General features: G+C 41.2%; 1 protein-coding gene across 11 annotated transcripts in view; it reads left to right on the plus strand.

Annotated features, from left to right (window-relative positions):
• The window catches only part of KIAA1217, a 358,062-nt gene that overhangs the window by 20,795 nt on the left and 318,387 nt on the right, over positions 1-18,880 (plus strand). For all 11 annotated transcript variants that reach the window (XM_083406004.1, XM_083406014.1, XM_083406011.1 and 8 more), the window contains one exon: positions 3,338-3,460. In XM_083406004.1, coding sequence (XP_083262130.1) covers positions 3,338-3,460 — 123 coding nt within the window. The remainder of the gene's footprint in view (positions 1-3,337; positions 3,461-18,880) is intronic.

Genomic DNA, 18,880 nt, shown 5'->3' on the forward strand with positions numbered 1-18,880 from the left:
CATAGATTATGACTGTCAAGACAAAGACTCATGGGAACTGTAGTTTAAGGGTGTTTGGAATTGTGGCTTTCTGAGGATCTACTCTCAGCATCCTTAACAAGCTAGATTTGACAGAATTCTTTGTGTGTATGTGTGTGTGTAGAGTCATGACTGTTAAGGTGTTATAAGAGTGCCCTAAGTGTGTTGTGTGGATGTAACCTTAACCAGGTGTGATCCTGCAGTCTTGCTCCTGATCTCTTAAACATGACTGAATGCAGACATAGCATAATCTGATCTAGTTCCTTCCTAGTTCGTTGGGAGGAAAGATGTGGGCTGATAAGTTATTACATGTGAATGCAGTTATTGTAGACCCTGCTCCCAGTAGGTAGACCAATGGTGTGACTTGGTAAAAGCCAGCTCATATATGTATTCTTGGAGCTCTTATCTCAAAGAGACATGGAAAATTCTGAGAGCTGTTTTAGACATTGCAAAGGAGCTGCAAGAGAGGAGGCTTCAATGGCTGAGAAAATCTGAAGAGACTCTGCGACTCAGAGAATTTCCTCTGCGTTGTATGTTATCTATGTCCGGGTAACTGAGAATTCATTGGAGGCTGCAAAATATTGCTTTGCCATTTCTCATCTTCTGCATTTTGAGATTAAAGGTCTTCATAAATCCCAATGTATCCATCTTAAAAGTTGGATACGCTTAATTAAATGCATAATATCCTGCTTTAAAGTTCAAACCAAGTTCATTGTTCTTGTACAAACCTTCTATCTAAAATGAGGAGTATTAGGAATAGAAATGTGCCGGGTTAGTGTTCTAGCAGAATCTCAAATGTTGTGTTTTCACTTTGCCAGATTAATCAGTGATTAATCTCTCTCTCTCTCTCTCTCTCTCTGTGTGTGTGTGTGTGTGTGTAAAAACTAAGTATAGTCATTCATTGAACTTTTGACATACTGGAAGCAGAACATCAAGGGCACATGGTTTCATTTAGCATGAATCAGGAGATTTCCAAGAGTAGTATACAACTCAGATCATAAGCAGCTGTTTGCTAATATGACCACAGATAACCTTTCACCTTGGGGAGGAAACTGATATAAATGTCCACCTGTAAGGAATGTGCATTTCACAAGGACTACAGATAATCTTTTCCAGTTTTAATGTGCTAACTACTGGAAAGGAATGCTGCTGACATGGGGAATGTAGTACAACTTCCTTTTTATGTTAACTTTATGTCAAGCACTTTTAAACATGGCCCTTTGCCCATTATCCATCATGTAACGCTGCCTATAGAGCCTCAGATCAATTTATCTTTTAATCTTCAGTTCCCCTTTGACTCGGGCACTTTTCTCTCCATTCCTTTCTACTCCCTGCAAGCATCTGTAAGTTTCTAAAATCACATTTGGTTAATATCACTTTATGGTTGCATTAGCAGGTAATGATAAGCCAAGAACCCTGGGTTCATAAAGCACACCATTCACATAGCCCGACCTGCTTTCTCCTTTGTGTGAGTGGATAAACAAAGCCAGGCAGCCAATAGCTTAGTGATGCATCTGGACTAGAGGTTATTGTTTGCTTATCTGTTGTCTGTTTCTAACAAGCCAGGACCACAAGGAGCCTTGAAACAAGGTTTATCGTTGGTGTATGAGTATTAGCTTGTTAAATGCCATGAGTCCCCTTCCTGTGTGGTTTACCTGCTTGTGCGAATGTGGTGGGATGTAGCATAAGCAGTTAGGCTGCATGCATGAGCATGCAGCTCTTACTTGGTATGGTTTATTAAGCCAAGGTTCTTGGCTTACCTTCTTATGTGCAAACGCAGCCTTCTTATTTTTCTTGTCATCAGTGGCTTCACTGAATCCAAATGAGCTGTAAAAGGATGTGATGCTTCTGCCACAATGACGTCTCTTCCATGTTTTAAAATCATAAACAATACTGTTTAAAAAGTGCTAGAGCTTTTATTCTTTAAACAAACATATCCAGGGGTTACCATCTAGTTTAGATATTTTTGCATATGTGATATTTTTATATGTGATCTGTATTGGTCTTGTTTTCTGCCCCCCCCCCCCAAATAAAATGGTCTGTGATTGACTAACTTCAGTGGCTCCATGATATGGAGAGGGCACAGTGGTAAAAACACCGAAAGTCAATATATTAAGAGATTTCCCCTAATATTGATTGGCATCTGCCTCAAAATACTTATAGTGTAAGGTGCTCTATAATTATAACCTAGAATTTTTCAAGTGGAGAAGTACAGTTTAGGCAAGAGGTGAGGAACCTATTCTTCAGATGTTGTTAGACAACAGTTCCCATTGTCCCTGACCCTTGACCAATGCTGGCTTGAGCTGATGGGACTTGGAGTCCAACAACATTTGGAGGGCCTCAAATTTCCCATTTCTGCTGTAAACAATCCCTAAAATGTTGACTTCATACTTTCATTTTTTTCTCTTGAGTGAAGCTGTGAATGACCAGGAGACCAGCTTGATCATTCAGCTTTGTCAAGAGACACATTCACAGAATGCTTCTTGTGTGTGTTCAAAATTTATTGTTTGTTGTGTAGAGAGATGTTGTTGAATTTTACTATCTTGGTTTGTTCTGTTCCAGAGGGTAATAAATACTTCCATATATATTACTTTAAATGTGAACATATAACCATCACATTTACTTTGAAGCTTGTTGATGATCCTTACAAACCATGCTTTATTCATCCGTGTCTCTATAGAAGGAGTATTATTTCAGTTTCTAGCTCTAGTCAGTAACTACATCTTGACAGTTTAATGAGACAGGTTTTTCCATGTAATCCCATGCTATAACAAGAAAGCTCGCTGAAATATAATAACCGATTATCACCTCCATGTGTTTGCAGCACCTATTTCCTGTTGTTGAATTGAAAACTAAACCAGCTAAGAAGTGTATTAAGAAGAATAGGATCTGGAAATTTGGATGTGAAATAATATCCTAATTCTGCTGATGCTCTCAGTAATTACACCATATTTTTCTCCTACAGTTTCCTAAGTGGTGGAATACTGTGATTTTAATTGATGCTTTGCCAAGAAACCTGAATAGTTTCTAACTATAGTTTCAAGTGTTGTTGTTTTTTTTTTTGGTTCTATGTCTACTTTTTAATTTCGAGGTGATTCTGGTGGTTTAAATTGAGTGGTATTTTGATTTTACAGCCCGCCCCCCATGCAAGTGAGAAAACATGTGCCCCTTGTTTTGTATGTAATGCAAGAACTTGGCTTTCTTATAGGTCACTTGCATAATTTTTGAAATGGAACAATCTGACATCTGTAATTGGAATGACCTATTACAAAAGAACCATTATGCACATTGACTGCAATCTCACTTCCCCCTGTTTTAGGTCTCCCAAAATCGCAGCTAGCACGATGCTACTCTCTTGCGATGCCCCATCATGCATCATGCCTTGATGTCAGAGTTACCAGGCAACCTGGGTGGAGTGCAGAGTTCCCTTATGGGAAGTTAGGTAAGTGTGAACATGTGCCATGTGTATGCAAAATATAATTAACCAAATCTTTTTGAAGGCTAGTGATCTTCATTTGGGCTGTTATGGAAAAGTGGATCTTGGCTGGAATAGACACAATGAATACAAAGTGTTTGGGGCTTTCTACCTCTTTAGATGGGACGCGGGTGGTGCTGTGGCCTAAACCACTGAGCCTCTTGGGCTTGCTGATCAGAAGGTCAGCGGTTCGAATCCCCGTGGCGGGGTGAGCTCCTGTTGCTTGGTCCCAGCTCCTGCCAAGCTAGCTGTTCGAAAGCATGCCAAAAAAGTGCAAGTAGATAAATAGGTACCGCTCCGGTGGGAAGGTAAACGGTATTTCCGTGTGCTGTTCTGGTTTGGGTGTTCCATTGCGCCAGAAACGGCTTAGTCATGCTAGCCACATGACCCGGAAAAACTGTCTGCGGACAAACGCCGGCTCCCTCGGCCTGTAAAGCGAGATGAGCATCGCAACCCCAGAGTCGTTTGCGACTGGACTTAACTGTCAGGGGCCCTTTATCTTTACCTTTTAACTCTTTAGGCAGGTAGGAGTTCCAGTTGGATTGGTATCATTTTGTCAGAGTCTTGACAGAACTATAAGGTCTCTGCTGATGCCGTGTTGCAGCTTTTGTACTTGGTGTTTGGTGATGTAGTGCTAAATCAGAAACGCAAGATGTGTACCGAAAAGACTGAGCTTGAGAAAGATGCAGACTGGTCAATTGTGACAATGCAAAACTGACATCTTAGATAGTATGCAAGCAGCTAGGCCTTCCCTGGCTTAAGATCAGTACAGGCCAAAGATACGGTGACATGTTTTCTTCAGTTTCAAAGTGAGTCTCAAACGGAGTCCTTTGAGAAACTAAGAAGAAAAACGGAATTTTACTTTTTAAAGCTTCTGACTAAAATAACCATACCAGAGAATTGGAAGGTAACCACTGTAATGCCAACTAAAAAAAAAAAAAAACATTGGAACAATGCAGGAAATTACAGGCCTGTTGGTCTGAACAGTCTTTGGTAAATTGGTAGAAAGTATTGCTTCAATTTTAGAATTGTTAAGCATGAGAAGAGCAAGCATTTTTGAGAACGAATTGACATTACTCTGCAAAGAGGAAGTCCTCTATAATAATGTTTTCAGAATTGCTTGAGACTGCCAGTAAACATGTGTGTTGGTTATATACTTGGGACTCAAAAGCTTTTGACAGAAAGCTGGTGCTGAGCTATTTTTATTCTAAATATCTGTATGTTTTAAATGAATCTTTATATATATTTAAAGTGCCTTCCATATTTATTTTTTTAAATTCTTTGTTTCTACCCCTTTGTTTTTAGCTGTTCTTTTATCTGTAAGGTGCCTTGAGTCCCTGTTAGGGGAAAAGGCAGCATATAATAATAATCCTTAGTGTGTTGTCCATGTGAATGGGCTTCATGCATTGGAGAGCTGGCAGGGCCCTGCTTCTGCCCCTACCATTGCATAGCTTTCTGCCCCTCAGCCTCTGTGTGTTGTGCCGGGAGAAGTTCCACAGCTCAGTGGTAGAACTTACAATTCGCATCCAGATGGTCCTAAATTCAATCCCTGGCATCTCCAGGTAAGGCTGGGAAAAAACCCTCCTTTTTGAAACCCTAGAGGGCCACTGCCAGTTATTCCTGAGCTACATGAACCAGTGGTATGACTTTGTGTAAAGTAGCTTCCCTAAGACGCAAGGAAAGAAAAGCCTAATCACGTAGGTTTCACATGATCTGGAATCTGAGTGTTTTAGCTGTTCTGGGATCAGCTTACTAAAGAACAGGAAATGAAATGTAGGCGTAGGTGGACAGTTTCTGTAACAAGGAGAAGAAGTAGTGAGCAATTTTTAGATATTTGGTTAATAAACAGATTCAAATTAGAACTGGCTCCTAAGTAGTAGCCAGTTGTCGTGATTGCTGTAGAATGAAATATTCTGTCTTCGTGCACGTCCTTTATCTGAAGGAAAGCGAGGAAGAGACTTAAGCTTGCCATGACATATACTGAGCTGCATTTTGCCATCTTAAGATTGCAGGCCAGGCTGAATGGTGCTGTGTGTGGGGTGCGCATACTTAGCCCCCTTCTCTAGCCATCTGCAATGTTCATCATGCAACTACATGCCCAGATAAATGGATCCAGTATCTTGTGCCTCCTGCCAACCTAGCAGTTCAAAAGCACGTCAAAGTGCAAGCAGATAAATAGGTACTGCTCCAGCGGGAAGGTAAACGGCGTTTCCGTGCGCTGCTCTGGTTCGCCAGAAGCGGCTTAGTCATGCTGGCCACATGACCCGGAATCTGTCTGCGGACAAATGCCGGGTCCCTCGGCCTATAGAGTGAGATGAGCGCACAACCCCAGAGTCGGTCACGACTGGACCTAATGGTCAGGGGTACCTTTACCTTTACCTTTATTTTGTGCCTAAATAATGATGGGCCCTAGAGTAATGGACAAATGAGGAGGAAAAGTATTGTCCTCTATTCTTTAACTGCTTCCAAGAGACAAGAGAGTGGTGATGATATACCACCACAGTGCTCTTGTAACTTTCAGGATCTCTTGTTTTGCATCATGCTGGATGTCAGGGAACTGCCATCGGAACAGGGAAGGGAGGTAGAGGGGCCGTTGGGATCCAGGGATCCTCCAAAAGTCTTGCAAAGCAGTTCCCCTTCCTGCGGTGGGGAAAGCCACACCTCCAGTGAGGAAGAGGGAAAGGGATCAGGGGATGCTTCCGGGAGCCCCAGCATCACTCCTGGTCAAACTGGCCAGGAGGGAAGCATGCCTCTTCCGTTGCCCACCTTGCGCAGAGGGTTAAAGCACAAAGAAGGAAGAAAAAGGCTGGGGGTGACGAAGTTTTTATGTTGGGGACAAAACCGGAAAAAGCCACTCCCGGATTCTGCTAGCGATTGAGGCAGACATGATTTTTGGGGTTCTGCACTGTAAATAGTTTTTTGCACCAAATAAAACCTGTACAAGAGCAACCACCCCTGCCATCTGACACTACCTATTTCGCTTTTTTGTCTCAGCAGTTCTGTGTTCTTGACATTTCTGCTTAAATTTTGCTCTTGGAACCATACTGTCAAGCATATCTTTACTGACCAACTCATTCAGGTTACTGAATGATAGTTGAAGCATCTTTCTACAAGATTAAAAAAGCTGTTACTTAGGCTACTTCAGGCAGACAGCAAAGACCATATAATGGTAAACCATAGTTTAGTTTTACATCTACAGAGATCAAGCTTGTGTGCTCCCTTCTCCTCCTCTGGTGCAGCCACATGGAGAAGATTGAAAGCATTTGGGTCCCGTCCCCCCACTATTCATGGTTTCTTGATATTACTGAACCTTGACAAAGTGTGGTTTATTGAAACAGGCTGACATCAAATCGTAATCCAGAATCTTGACTTGTTAAAATAAACTATGGTTAACACCAGCCTTACTTCCCAATTCAAACACAGCTGAGAATGGAAGTGGCCAATTCCAGTCATCTTGACTGCCAGACTGGAAGGAGAGAGGGGAGTGTATGGGTCAATATACTAAACATAAACCCTTAATTCTGTTTTAGCATTATAGACAGAATCAGTGACAAGAGGAAATCTAACAAAAATGCTGAATAGTGGGTGCATCTGTGTGCAGTTTTCCTCAGAAAATGAGAAATGAAAACAGCTAGTCCATCAAAACAATGTGAACACTATGCTATTTGGGTTTCCTCCTCATTGCCCTCTACCTCCCCATTTCATTGAAACAGTAACTTCATTGAAATTGACACTTGGGTATACAAAGAATTCATAGTGAGTGAAGAACAGCGGCTAAATGTTCCTTAAATAGGCTCCAGCACACAGGGGTGAAATTCTTGCTGTATTCCATCTTGCTTCTTCTTTGATCACAAACTTGCCGAAGCAAAGCTGGTTGAGTGTGCAAACAAGCCATATAGAATGTTCCAGAAAAATTCTATTGCTGATGGATACTGGCCATGGTGGCAAGGGCTGATGAAAGTCATAGTCCAAAACATCTGGAGAATACCACATTATTTCCATCAATAATCTTTCAAAGTGAAGGTTAAATCTCTGGTTCCTTGATCTTTGATGCAGTGCTGTCTGATAAAAGTATCAACCTGGTACCTCATAAGCCAAGTGGTGAGTCCAATAATTTGGAATTGGTTTCTCCACATCCCTCTTGGAATGGATTGGATGTGTATAATAATCTCTGAGCCTATATACATTATTCTGGAGAAATGGTGTTTCGTTTATTTGTCTTATCTTTTGTGTGAAATTCCGGGTAGCCCTATATGGGTATCAACGGGGAAATTCCTGGCATCGTTTGCTTCCTTTCTAGGTTTCCTCTTTCATCTCAGTTCTTATGTTTGTACTAGTCGCTGCAGTTGCTCCATTGTTGTGCTCCACTGTCCGGTACCATTCCTCCCTTGTTATGCTTGGGTCACAGGATCACTTCCTTCCCCCACAGCTTGTGAGAGGTGTTCAAGTTTTTTTAGTTCAGCCTGTTTGTTCCAAGTATGGGGGATTATTTGTGGCAGTCCCAGTTCATCTGCTGTGGAGGCTTTGGGGACTGTTTCCTGGATTCTGTGTTGATGTCCTATTGGCGCCCGGGCTCTGACTCTTCACTTGATATACTAATGTTTTTACAGTGGTACCTTGGTTCCCAAACACAATCCATTCTGGAAGTCCATTCGACTTCCAAAACATTCACAAACCAGGGCGTGGCTTCTGATTGGCTGATTGGCTCCGGAAACAATGCTGACAGCCGAAACGGACGTTCAGCTTCCAAAAAATGTTCGCAAACCAGAACACTTACTTCTGGGTTTGTGGTGTTTGGGAGCTAAGCTGTTTGGGAAGCAAGGTACCATTTTGTTTGTTTCTTTTAATCTACATGTGTAGATTGCCTTGGGATTTCCTTGATGAAAGGCAGGTTAAAAATTATATCTATGACTAAAAAAGGCACTAAATTGAGATATATATTATTTGAGAAGCCATCTGTCAACCCAAATGAAAAGGTTAATTCCTCCCCTTCCCTTCTTGTTGTTTTTAGGGACAGGAGAAAAAAATCTTCTTTTATACCTGGGTGGTGCCTATTTCTTCCTGTGGTTGTAGTTTTCCATCAATCAGTTAGCATCCGTCACTCTGTGGCAAACAGTCCTCCATCAGCTAACAAACTTCTAGACACTTTGAGGCAGTCCATGATTGCTTTATTGCTTTCTATCCTCCTATTCCCAGCCTCTGGCAGTTTAAAGAAGTTTAAATAAATCTATTTTGGGATGGGGGAAAGAGACCTCTTCCTTCATCTGTGCTAACTCAAGTTGTCATCCTGGACATAGGAGCAAAGTTCTAAGATATTAAACAAAGAAAACTGTTTTGAGACTGTCAGATTTAATTTTCCTAATCCCTAACAGTTATAGTGACAATCTCTTGTATTGCTCAGGATTTTGCCTTCCCTGGTACCATGATGAAAGCATCGCCAAATAAAAAACAAGCAAACAGTTTTGGAGGGAGATGCTGGATAGAAACACAATAAATACATAAAAACTAGGAAGTCTAGGAAAATTAAATTGTAGCATACGGTGCTGGTGTATTAAATTTCATGGAAGCAGTTGCTTGATATGCCTTTGAAATACAATTTCATTGATTCGGAAGCTCTTAGAATATTTAATACCACCCTTTTGGTACATGTAAAAAACCCCCAACTCCTTCTTAGTATTGAATCAACAAAAGAGGTGTTCACACATGACATTCAATGAGTGTGCAACCTGTGTACACAAATAGTTAAGCTGTAAACTTGCACAGTTATTCACATGTAACGCTCAGTGGGCAAACAATCTGGGTACCCAGTAGTTGTTCAAAGCCGGTGTACAGTCTTTCACACAGACACATGCACATGGGTAGAGAAAGCTTGTACATGGGTTCAGGGTAACATGTGAATACAGTGGTGCCCCGCAAGACGAATGCCTCGCAAGACGGAAAACCCACAAGACGAAAGGGTTTTCCGTCTGCAGAGGCGCTTCGCAAGACGAATTTCCCTATGGGCTTGCTTCGCAAGACGAAAATTGACGAAAAATTTTGAGGGTTTTTTTTTTTGCTCCAAAACCCTTTTTTCTGAATCGCTAAGCTGCTAAAAGCATTTTAGCAGCAAAACCGCTAATCCCCTAAGCCTTAAAAAGCCGTTTTTAGCCCTTAAAGTGCCAATAGCACTAATAGCGCTAATCCGTCAATGGGCTTGCTTCGCAAGACGAAAAAACTGCAAGACGAAAAGACTCGCGGAACGGATTCTTTTCGTCTTGCGAGGCACCACTGTAAGCCTAAATGGTCCAATGAAACTGATTTAGTGAGCTTTTGCTTCCTTCAAACCTTATGCTGCAGTTAAAAGGAGGAATCCTAACCAGAGCCATGTTCAAACATTTTGGGAAAATATGGTTTAGTATTGGGGAAGGATCCCTTTTCTCACCCCCCCCCCCTTTTGAGACATGCCTGTGCTGTGCTATATAGCACTACAGCAGGGTGGAGAATCACTGGCCCTCCAAATGTTCTTGGATTCAAATATCAATCAGCCAGCATGGCCAGTTGTCAAGGATGTGGGCCAGCAACATCTGGATGTCCAACATCTGGATTCTTAGCTCTGCTAGAAGGTTCATGTTTGGAATACTTTTATTGCTATATAGCTGGGTGGTGGTTTAGTTTCGTAGAGTGCAGAAGGAAAACATTTTTCTTCTTCTTGAAGCAGTTTTAGTGGGTTTTTTTTAAAAAAAAACCTCCACCCAAATTCTCACAATTTTCCAGAACAGCTACTGTAAGCTCTTCAGGGTTTGAGCAAGTCAGTCTGTTTCCACCCCCTTCTGTACATACGGCACATCTTTGCGAGGTTGGTAGTTGCAGATTTTATTTTGTACACCCATATAATTAGGGAGTCCCACAAGAATGTAGAAATTATTTGTATGATCCTTCTTTCTTTCCATATCAATAGGCTCTTGATACCAAACTTCATTGTCGGAGGAAATGACTGTTTAGGGGCTGATACAGAAAACCATTTGGAAAGGTAGTCCATTCCTATGCTCTTGTTTCAATATGAAAAGACAACATCTTCCCTGAATTGGACTCCTGTTTCATTTAAAAAACTTCATTATTTGTAAACTATTTTTTACACCCCGTACCTATATAGCACAGTATAAAAGTGGATGGTAACAAAAATTAATATATAAGCAGACAACAAAATCTGCAGCGCAGAAAATAAAATGAATGTGAGGCATGTAAACAAAGCAAGCTATAGACCAGTGATAAATAAGGCATGGGAGTAAACTACATAGCTAAGTCAGGGACTGAAATTACAGCTAAGTCAGGGGCTGCTGAACTATCAAGATCCCTTAGTTAATAGTCTGCAAGTAAGTAGAAATGATTTTAAAAAGCATATAGAAGGATATTTATTGCTGCCCTTGAAAGAGTCCAGATTCAGTGCAATTAGTCTAAACAATATTAGAAATGTACATCACCTTTTTATGAAGTGCTTGCTGGACTATGTCCTATTTGGGAGGTCTGTGTTTATTGCAAGGTAATGAAAGCAGCGCCAAAATCAAGTTTTTTCCTTTTCAGCATTCTGTTACATTAAAAATAAATACATAGGTTAATATTTTAAAAGGGCATTGAATCAAGGTAATAAATCACCTTTACTTGTTCAGTAAACTCTCTCCCTGAACTGTTTGGTTCAAAAATTTGACTCCAGGAAATACTTGAGAATGTTTGTCTGACTTCGGAACCATTAGGCATGATTTCTGATTGCTAGATGCATTTGTAGAATGTGTTTAACTTGCTGTTGTCCAGAACAATCCCAGTTTAATTGGGCTCAGTACAAGGCTAGTCCATGGAGTTGTCCTTTGCAAATGGAATAACCAAAACTGGTGCAAAGTGAAAGCTGAAGTTAATTAGCCATGCAAATCTGAAGCTTGTGTGTTTGCTTGCTGGGAGTGGTCTGCCTTATTTTTCTTGCAGCCAGTGTGGTGTACTGGTTAAAGCAGTGTTCCCCAACCTTGGGCCTCCAGCTGTTTTTGGGCTACAATTCCCATCATCCTTGACCACTGGTCTTGCTAGCGAGGGATGATGGGAGTTGTAGTCCAAAAACAGCTGGAGGCCCAAGGTTGGGGAACACTGGGTTAAAGTATTGGACTAGGACCTTGGAGACCAGGGCTCAAATCACCACTTGCATGAAGCTCACTGGGTGACCTGGGGTCAGTCACTGCCTCTAAGCCTAACCTACCTCACAAGATTGTTGTGGGGCTTAAACGAGGGAGAGAACAATGTACACTACCTTCAGCTCCACAGAGAAGAAGGTGGGATATATGAAGAGAAGCAACAGTACTGCTCTATTCTGCCTTGGTCAAACCATACTTGGAGTCCTGTGTCCAGTTCCGGGCACCACAATTTAAAAGGGATATTGACAAGCTGGAATGTGTGCAGAGAAGGGTGACTAAGATGATCAGGGGACTGGAAACCAGGAATGGTTGAAGGGCTTTGGGTATGTTTAGCCTGGAACAGAGGAGTCTGGGAAGATACATGATAGCCTTCTTCAACTATCTAAAGGGCTGTCACGTGGGAAATGGAGCAAGCTTGTTTTCTCCTGTTCGTGGGTAAGACCCAAACCAATGGATTTAAGTTAGAAGAAGGGAGATTCCAACTAAACTCTAGGGTGAACTCCCCATCTCATATACTTTAAGGCAACAGGGGGACGGGGACCTCAGTCCCAGAGGCCAAATGTGGACCTCCATGCCCCATGTAGCCCTTGGGGTTCTGTCCAGCTTACACCCACCACCAGTGCCCATACTCATACCGTCTTTGAGTGTGTTTGCCTGGTTTTTGCCTCTGAGTGGCATGTGGCCCTCAGAAGGTTGTCCAGATGGGAATGTGGCCCCTGGCCTTAAAAAGGTCCCTTTGCCTTGCTTTAAAGCCTGACGAGTTCTATTATCCTGCAAAGTGGTGAGGAAGGTTTCCCCACACGTTGAGTACAGATGTTTGTTGAGATTATTGCCTTGCCTTTATCTGCTAATTCCAACTATAAAAGCTGTTGCTTGTCCTTGCAGAATAAGAGTATTTTTCTTCATTATAATGAGATGTTATGTTCTATCCTATTCTGGACATCACATCTTCTGCACTTAATTCTAATTCTCTCTGTCACGTCTCTGTTGTGTATGCTAGCATCTATAACCATAAAATGTAATTTATCTGCAAGATATGGCTAATATTGTGAGAGCAATTCTGGAGTGAAATGATTCTTATTTAGGCTGGTGAAAGATTTGGATGGTTTCTCTTCAAATTAAAGGATAGGTCATGTTCAGAAACAAATTAAATATTAAACGGAGGAATTACATTGGAGCAGTGCCCAGATTCTAAAACCAGGCTGCCAATAAGCCTATAACCTCTCCTTCTCTTCAGCAAGTTTTAATTCAAATCATACAGTGGAGATATAAAGGGGTAATAGTAGTCACTCAGGATCAAGAGTCCAATTTTCTCCAGCTCCCCATAAGAAATATACAAGCCCTGGTGTTGCGTAGCAACAGGTTAATGTATGGCACTATTTGCACTTAACAATGTTTCCTGCTTTGGGAAGAATTAGGCTGCTGATGGGACTGGTACAAGGGAAAATGATGTCCCTTTGCATGCATTTTGCTGTTTTCTATTCAGTCCACAATGAGAGTAAGTGAAGGTCGTCTGCTCAACTTGTTCAAAGTCACAAAATGAAGCATTGGTTTCTTTCCAGTTTCTGCTGGTTAGGTGCCCATGTTACTTTACTTTCCCAATAAAGACTGACCCCTTTTGGGGACACACTCCATGCTTTTCATAGGTGTAAATTAGGAGACTTCAGTGACTACAGTGGGCTGTGGGAGAAGCCATTCTGCTATCGCTGTATGGAGTGAGTCTGTTGACACTAAAATAGGTTGGAAAGGGAAGAATGAGCATTCATTAGTCCTGCAAACATTCTGAGCTGTCATCTAGATGTTCCTGAATTCCATGACTAATGGATAATATTTTATATTGGAGATGCTTAGAGAGAGCATAACATGTATTTCACTCCCATACTTAAAACAAAGACTGGCTACAGTCATATACACAGTGGTGAGAGTGTAAGCGCTTTAGTTGAGATTCTATATGACTCTCAGAATCCCTTCCAACTCTACAATTATATTATTCTATATAATAATAATAATAACAATAATAATAATAAATTTATACCCCGTCCATCTGGCTAGGTTTCCCCTGCCACTCTGGGTGGCTTACAGCAAAATATTAAACTACAATAATTTTTCAAATATTAAAAGCTTCCCTAAACAGGGCTGCCTTCAGATGTCTTCTAAAAGTCCGATAGTTGTTTATTTCTTTGACATCTGATGGGAGGGCATTCCACAGGACGGGCGCCACAACCAGAAGGCCCTCTGCCTGGTTCCCTGTAACCTCACTTCTCGCAGTGAGATACCGCCAGAAGGCCCTTGGAGCTGGACCTCAGTGTCCGGGCTGAACGATGGGGGTGGAGATGCTCCTTCAGGTATACTGGTCCGAGGCCGTTTAGGGCTTTAAAGGTCAGCACCAACATTCTGTGACATAGATAGCTGGCTGTATGACTGTGTTGCAGAAAGTTTCTTTTGCTAGATTGAGTTTACTTGTTACCCTGTCTTATCAAGTGAAGGATGTCAACTCCCACCCAGAAACCTGTGTCCCCACTGTGGAAGGATGTGTGGATCCAGAATTGGCCTCCTCTGTCACTTACAGACTCATTGTTAAGACCGTGTTCATGGAAGACAATCTCACTCGGCTACGAGTGGTCGCCAAAGAAGAAGATAGCATATAGTCAACTGAAGGTTGTCTTTTAGAATTCAGTAGAGTTGGCTTGTTGACTTGTGCTTTTCCTGATGGCTGAGTGGTGGCTTCAGGTTTTTAAACCAATAAATATTTTTTTGTGAAGTGTACCAGATTCTGCTCACTTGACATGAATGTAAGGGTTGGTGGAGATGGGAAGAGGTAGATACTGATGCTGATAATGGAATGGAAAGCTCTTTAGTTTCTTGCAGAAGACTGACAGTGGATGAAAGCCATCATCCAGTTCAGCAAGCTATTTAGAATGAGATGTGGGCATTGGCTCATGATACTAGTGGACGTTGCGTGACTAAGACTTAATGCAATTGAAAATAATTAGGATCCTTGTCAGTTGTCTTGGCAGCCAAGCCAGGGATGGAATGAGTTCAGGGAAACTGTTCTCTAAGAGGCTAGTCTATCCAAGTCAGGATTGAGGCATAATGACAGCTACTTCTAAGAATCTTCTCTGCCTTGAAAAAGAATTCTTCTGTAACTAAACTGGGTTTTTGAAGAAATGTGGTCCAGGATTATTTAAAACAGCTGATTGAATTAACATATAATCCACAATGTTCATCTGGGACTAACTATTCAAACTCATAAGGGTGGTTGAATAGCATTACTTTCAATTGTCAGGTACACTTTCTATGCACTCCAATAAGCAGATAAACCTAGATATACCTCTCTAGATTAGGTTGGCTTTATAATTTTTAAGTAATTCGTTCATACACATGCTTGTGTGCGTAGCAATTAAATCTCTTGCAATGTCTCAGGATGGGCAGATTGCTTGCTTCAGTTTTATAGGGTTTTTTATTTTAAAAAAGAATGTATTGTATTAAGGAAATGGATCTCATTGACAGATTATAAAGCCACAGCAGTTGTGTCTAAGGGTGACTTACAGTGTTGCCCACTAGGAGAATAGTTTTCTGTTTGTCATCCCTAGCTCCTGGCTCTGATCTAACACTGTGTATAAACCCCAGGTCAGATGTTTTGCGATTAGTTAGTATACTTGGGGTGGGGGAAGAGATTGGACAAATACCAAATTAGAAATATTTCCATAGGAAATAATGGAAATCATGGACTCGTTATGTGAACACTTGCCTAATGGAACGATTTCCATAAGCGGGGACTGTGTGTATATGCAATCTACAAGTGACAGCACTGTCTGCACATAAGAAGGATGTATTGGTAGCTTTATGGGTACCCCATAGATTAGAGAGATAAAAATAAAGTTAAGGAAAAGTTCTGAGGGAGGGAAAACCCCAAACAGCCTCATGGGTTAGGCAGAAAGTAGAAAACAAGGGGAGGGGATTTGGAAGGGCATATCCTGGAAGAGGGCCTGGCTGAAATCCTGAATAGGAGCACTCCACATGTGCAATGCCACACTTTCTTATATAAGTGCTGAACAAGTCTTATTGTGATGAAAACAGCAATGTTAAAAACTGTAATCCTACCAAGTCAAAATGTTAGCAGCCACCACTGCACGTGTATGAGAACCTACAACATGTGAAGTGGGCCTTAGCAATCATTCCTCACTTCATAATAGTGAGTAATAGTAGATGCCCTCCTCCCTACTTCCAGAAAGTGCCGCTCATATCTTTATATAGACAGTCTTTTAAAAAAGAGGAAATAAATTGTGCACCCTCTGTGCCACTCCCTAGTAGGGCTAGGCGATATCTGGTTTTCAACATCACGATATATCACCAGCTAAATATCACAATATCTTGCTACATCATGATATCTGCAGCGGCAGAGGGCCTTGCTGGGCCTCCGACGGTGCTAGAAGTTGTGCCGCACTTTGCAGCAGTAGAGGGTTTCGCCTCCCCTCAGTGGCAAACTATCCTGCCATGCTTCCCCATGGCGGTGGAGGGTGCACTTGACGAGGCTCCCCAAGGCAGTGGAGGGCCTTAAAATGTAAGGAAGTAGTAGATTTTTAAAAAATATTAAATAAAGTTCCATATAATATATTTAATAGATTTTCAACTAATTTAAGAGTAGTTTAAGTGATTTACTAGTCAAGTTGCATCTGCTTCCCCACTCACAGGTCTAAGTGGAATCTATGCATGCATAAGCCCCACTGAGTTCAACTAAACTGACCTCTACTTTCCTGGGAGTAAGCCTCTTTGAATTCAGTAGGGCTTGCTTGTCAGTAGACACGCATTGGCTTGCACTGCTACCTGAAAAGCACCCTCCCCATCATTCTCACATAGTACCCAGCCTGCCATTTCAGCATAAGGCAGCCAGCTAAATCTTCTCTCCTACATCCCCCCGCCCCAACAGAAGCCCCCCCATGGCCCTCATCCCACCAATCTCTCCCTTTTAATCAAAGGGAGGGAGGGCAAGCAAGCAAAAAGATAGTGTCCTTTAAATAAGTAAAACCCTTCCTTTTCTATATGGAGGAAAGCTATTTAGGGGGAACAACAACATAAACACCACCAGAAAATAAAAACAAAAATTCTTTCCCCTCTTTTTTTTCTTCCTAAAAGAAAGAAGTGCTTTCCAGTTCTTTGTCTATGTTTTTTGTTCACTTTGCCACTGGATCTTTGATTGTCTAGCTGTGGGGGGTTTCTCCTATCTTGTTAGCGGGCTCTGCATAATTAGCAGCAAAGCTGTAGACACTGTGCTGCAAATTATCTGCAAAGTATCTGTAAAGTATTGGTTCAGCTGAGCTACCCCCTGGGAAGTTGTTAAGCGGCCACCTTTTCTCCTGATGTTACTTCAACACAGGTATTCAGGTATTCAACGATATGGCACAGTCCCTCTCCCTAGTTTCTTTGGCAGTAGCTATGCCGTGTAATTGTTCACTTATCATACTTTCCTTCTCCTGACCACAAGCCAAGTTCTACAATGTCGGTGAATGTAGAAAACACATTTTGGTGAAATGAATGTTAAATCCATAATTGCTTGACAAGATGATAAATTGAACACTAAATTTTCCTGGCTATGGCTTTTTCATTATCTATCATAGACTGGCTGTTTACTGTAGCATAAAGTTTAGCGATGTGTTCTTGAAAACTGACACTATTATTATTATTATTATTATTATTGTTATTATTATTATCATCATCATCATTATTATTATTATTATTATTATTATTATTATTATATTTATTTAAACAACAGAACAGATTTATTTTACATTTTGTTTTCATTTGTGTTTTCATAGATCAAGAAAGAAATGTAGCACCCTAAATTTGGCCAAAAGTAGGACTATGCCTTGTTGCCAACAATGTTCTGGTGGGATTGAGCTATAAATCTAGTTTTGGATGGTGTTTTCAAGACAATAAAAGCTTATTTTTTTCCAACTGCTCCCGAAATACACATGTACACTCTTTATGAGGCATAAAAGCAGAAGTTGTTTCTAGCTATATGGAAGAATCTGTGTTTTAATGAATATCTTGTAGGGAACACTGGTTGGTATAAGGAAAACACAGTTGTGTGCCTATATTATGTGATACTTCATATTTCCAATTAGGAATCTGTTTCTTCTTGAAAGTCATGCTTGCTTAACTACAGCCAGTTACTTAATGGACATGCTTTGTTCCTTACAGTGTTTCACCTATATTTAAGTGCAGTGCTTTTTTCTAAAAAAATATTTAGGGGTACACTCATTTTCCTATTCACATTGAAATACTGCCCCTCAATGAGGCCAAACTTAGATTCATAAAATGTTTAGGGGTACGTGTACCCCTGCGTCCCCCCAGAAAAAAGCACTGCTTAAGTGAGTGTGACATAATAGCTAAAATCTTTGGAACAGATATTGGCATGGGAATTCTGAAACTGAGCCTCAACATGTTTCAGTGTGTGCTTGTTTTCGTGACAGTGTCAACGGGCCGCCGCAGTCGTAATACCGACTGCCTTTTACAGAAGAGGGCTGTGGGGTTGTTTATCTGTTTGCACATAAATTTCCCCTGCGTGCTGCCAGTGGCCTCAACCAGGGTTAACCATGTCTGCATATAAATGAACCGTGGTCAATGCCAATCCCAGTTCGCTCCTAGCCAGGATTTTTAACCAGCTAAGAATCCTGAAGCCAACATGGCTCGGTATTAATTATGGTTAACATTTGTGCTACCACAATCATAAATAAGATGCAGTGGTGGTAAAGTACATTCCTTAACTATGTGAGTGATGGACATTGCTCCATTGTCACTGGTTCCCGCCCCCCCCAAGAGTACTTCTGCAGCACCTTAAAGAATCATATATGGGATGATACTCTAAAATGATACTCTTCGAAGTATCTGACTTGGTTTGTAGAGACAATGAAATTAATGGACACAACTAACTTCAGTCCATTAATTTCAGTGGGTCTACTCTGGGCAGGGCATTGATACAGGATTCCATTTGCCTCCTGAATCATATTTCATGTCCTCTTTGTAAGAAGCAAAGATCACCGGCGTGCAGTCAAGGCTTACGTTCTTCTTAAATTAAAAGAAGCTGGATAACGTATGGCTTAAGATGTATTATGGTGATAACATAGTCTAAACTTAATTTAAGCAAATTGAAATGTTCTGAGGCATTCAAGTAATGCATAGTTTGCTTCTATATCCTGTTGTGGCGCACTGACACCTAAAGGAGGCCTGT

Source organism: Podarcis tiliguerta, assembly GCF_965153285.1.
Source record: "Podarcis tiliguerta genome assembly, chromosome: 12".
NCBI classification, from domain to species: Eukaryota; Metazoa; Chordata; class Lepidosauria; order Squamata; family Lacertidae; genus Podarcis; species Podarcis tiliguerta.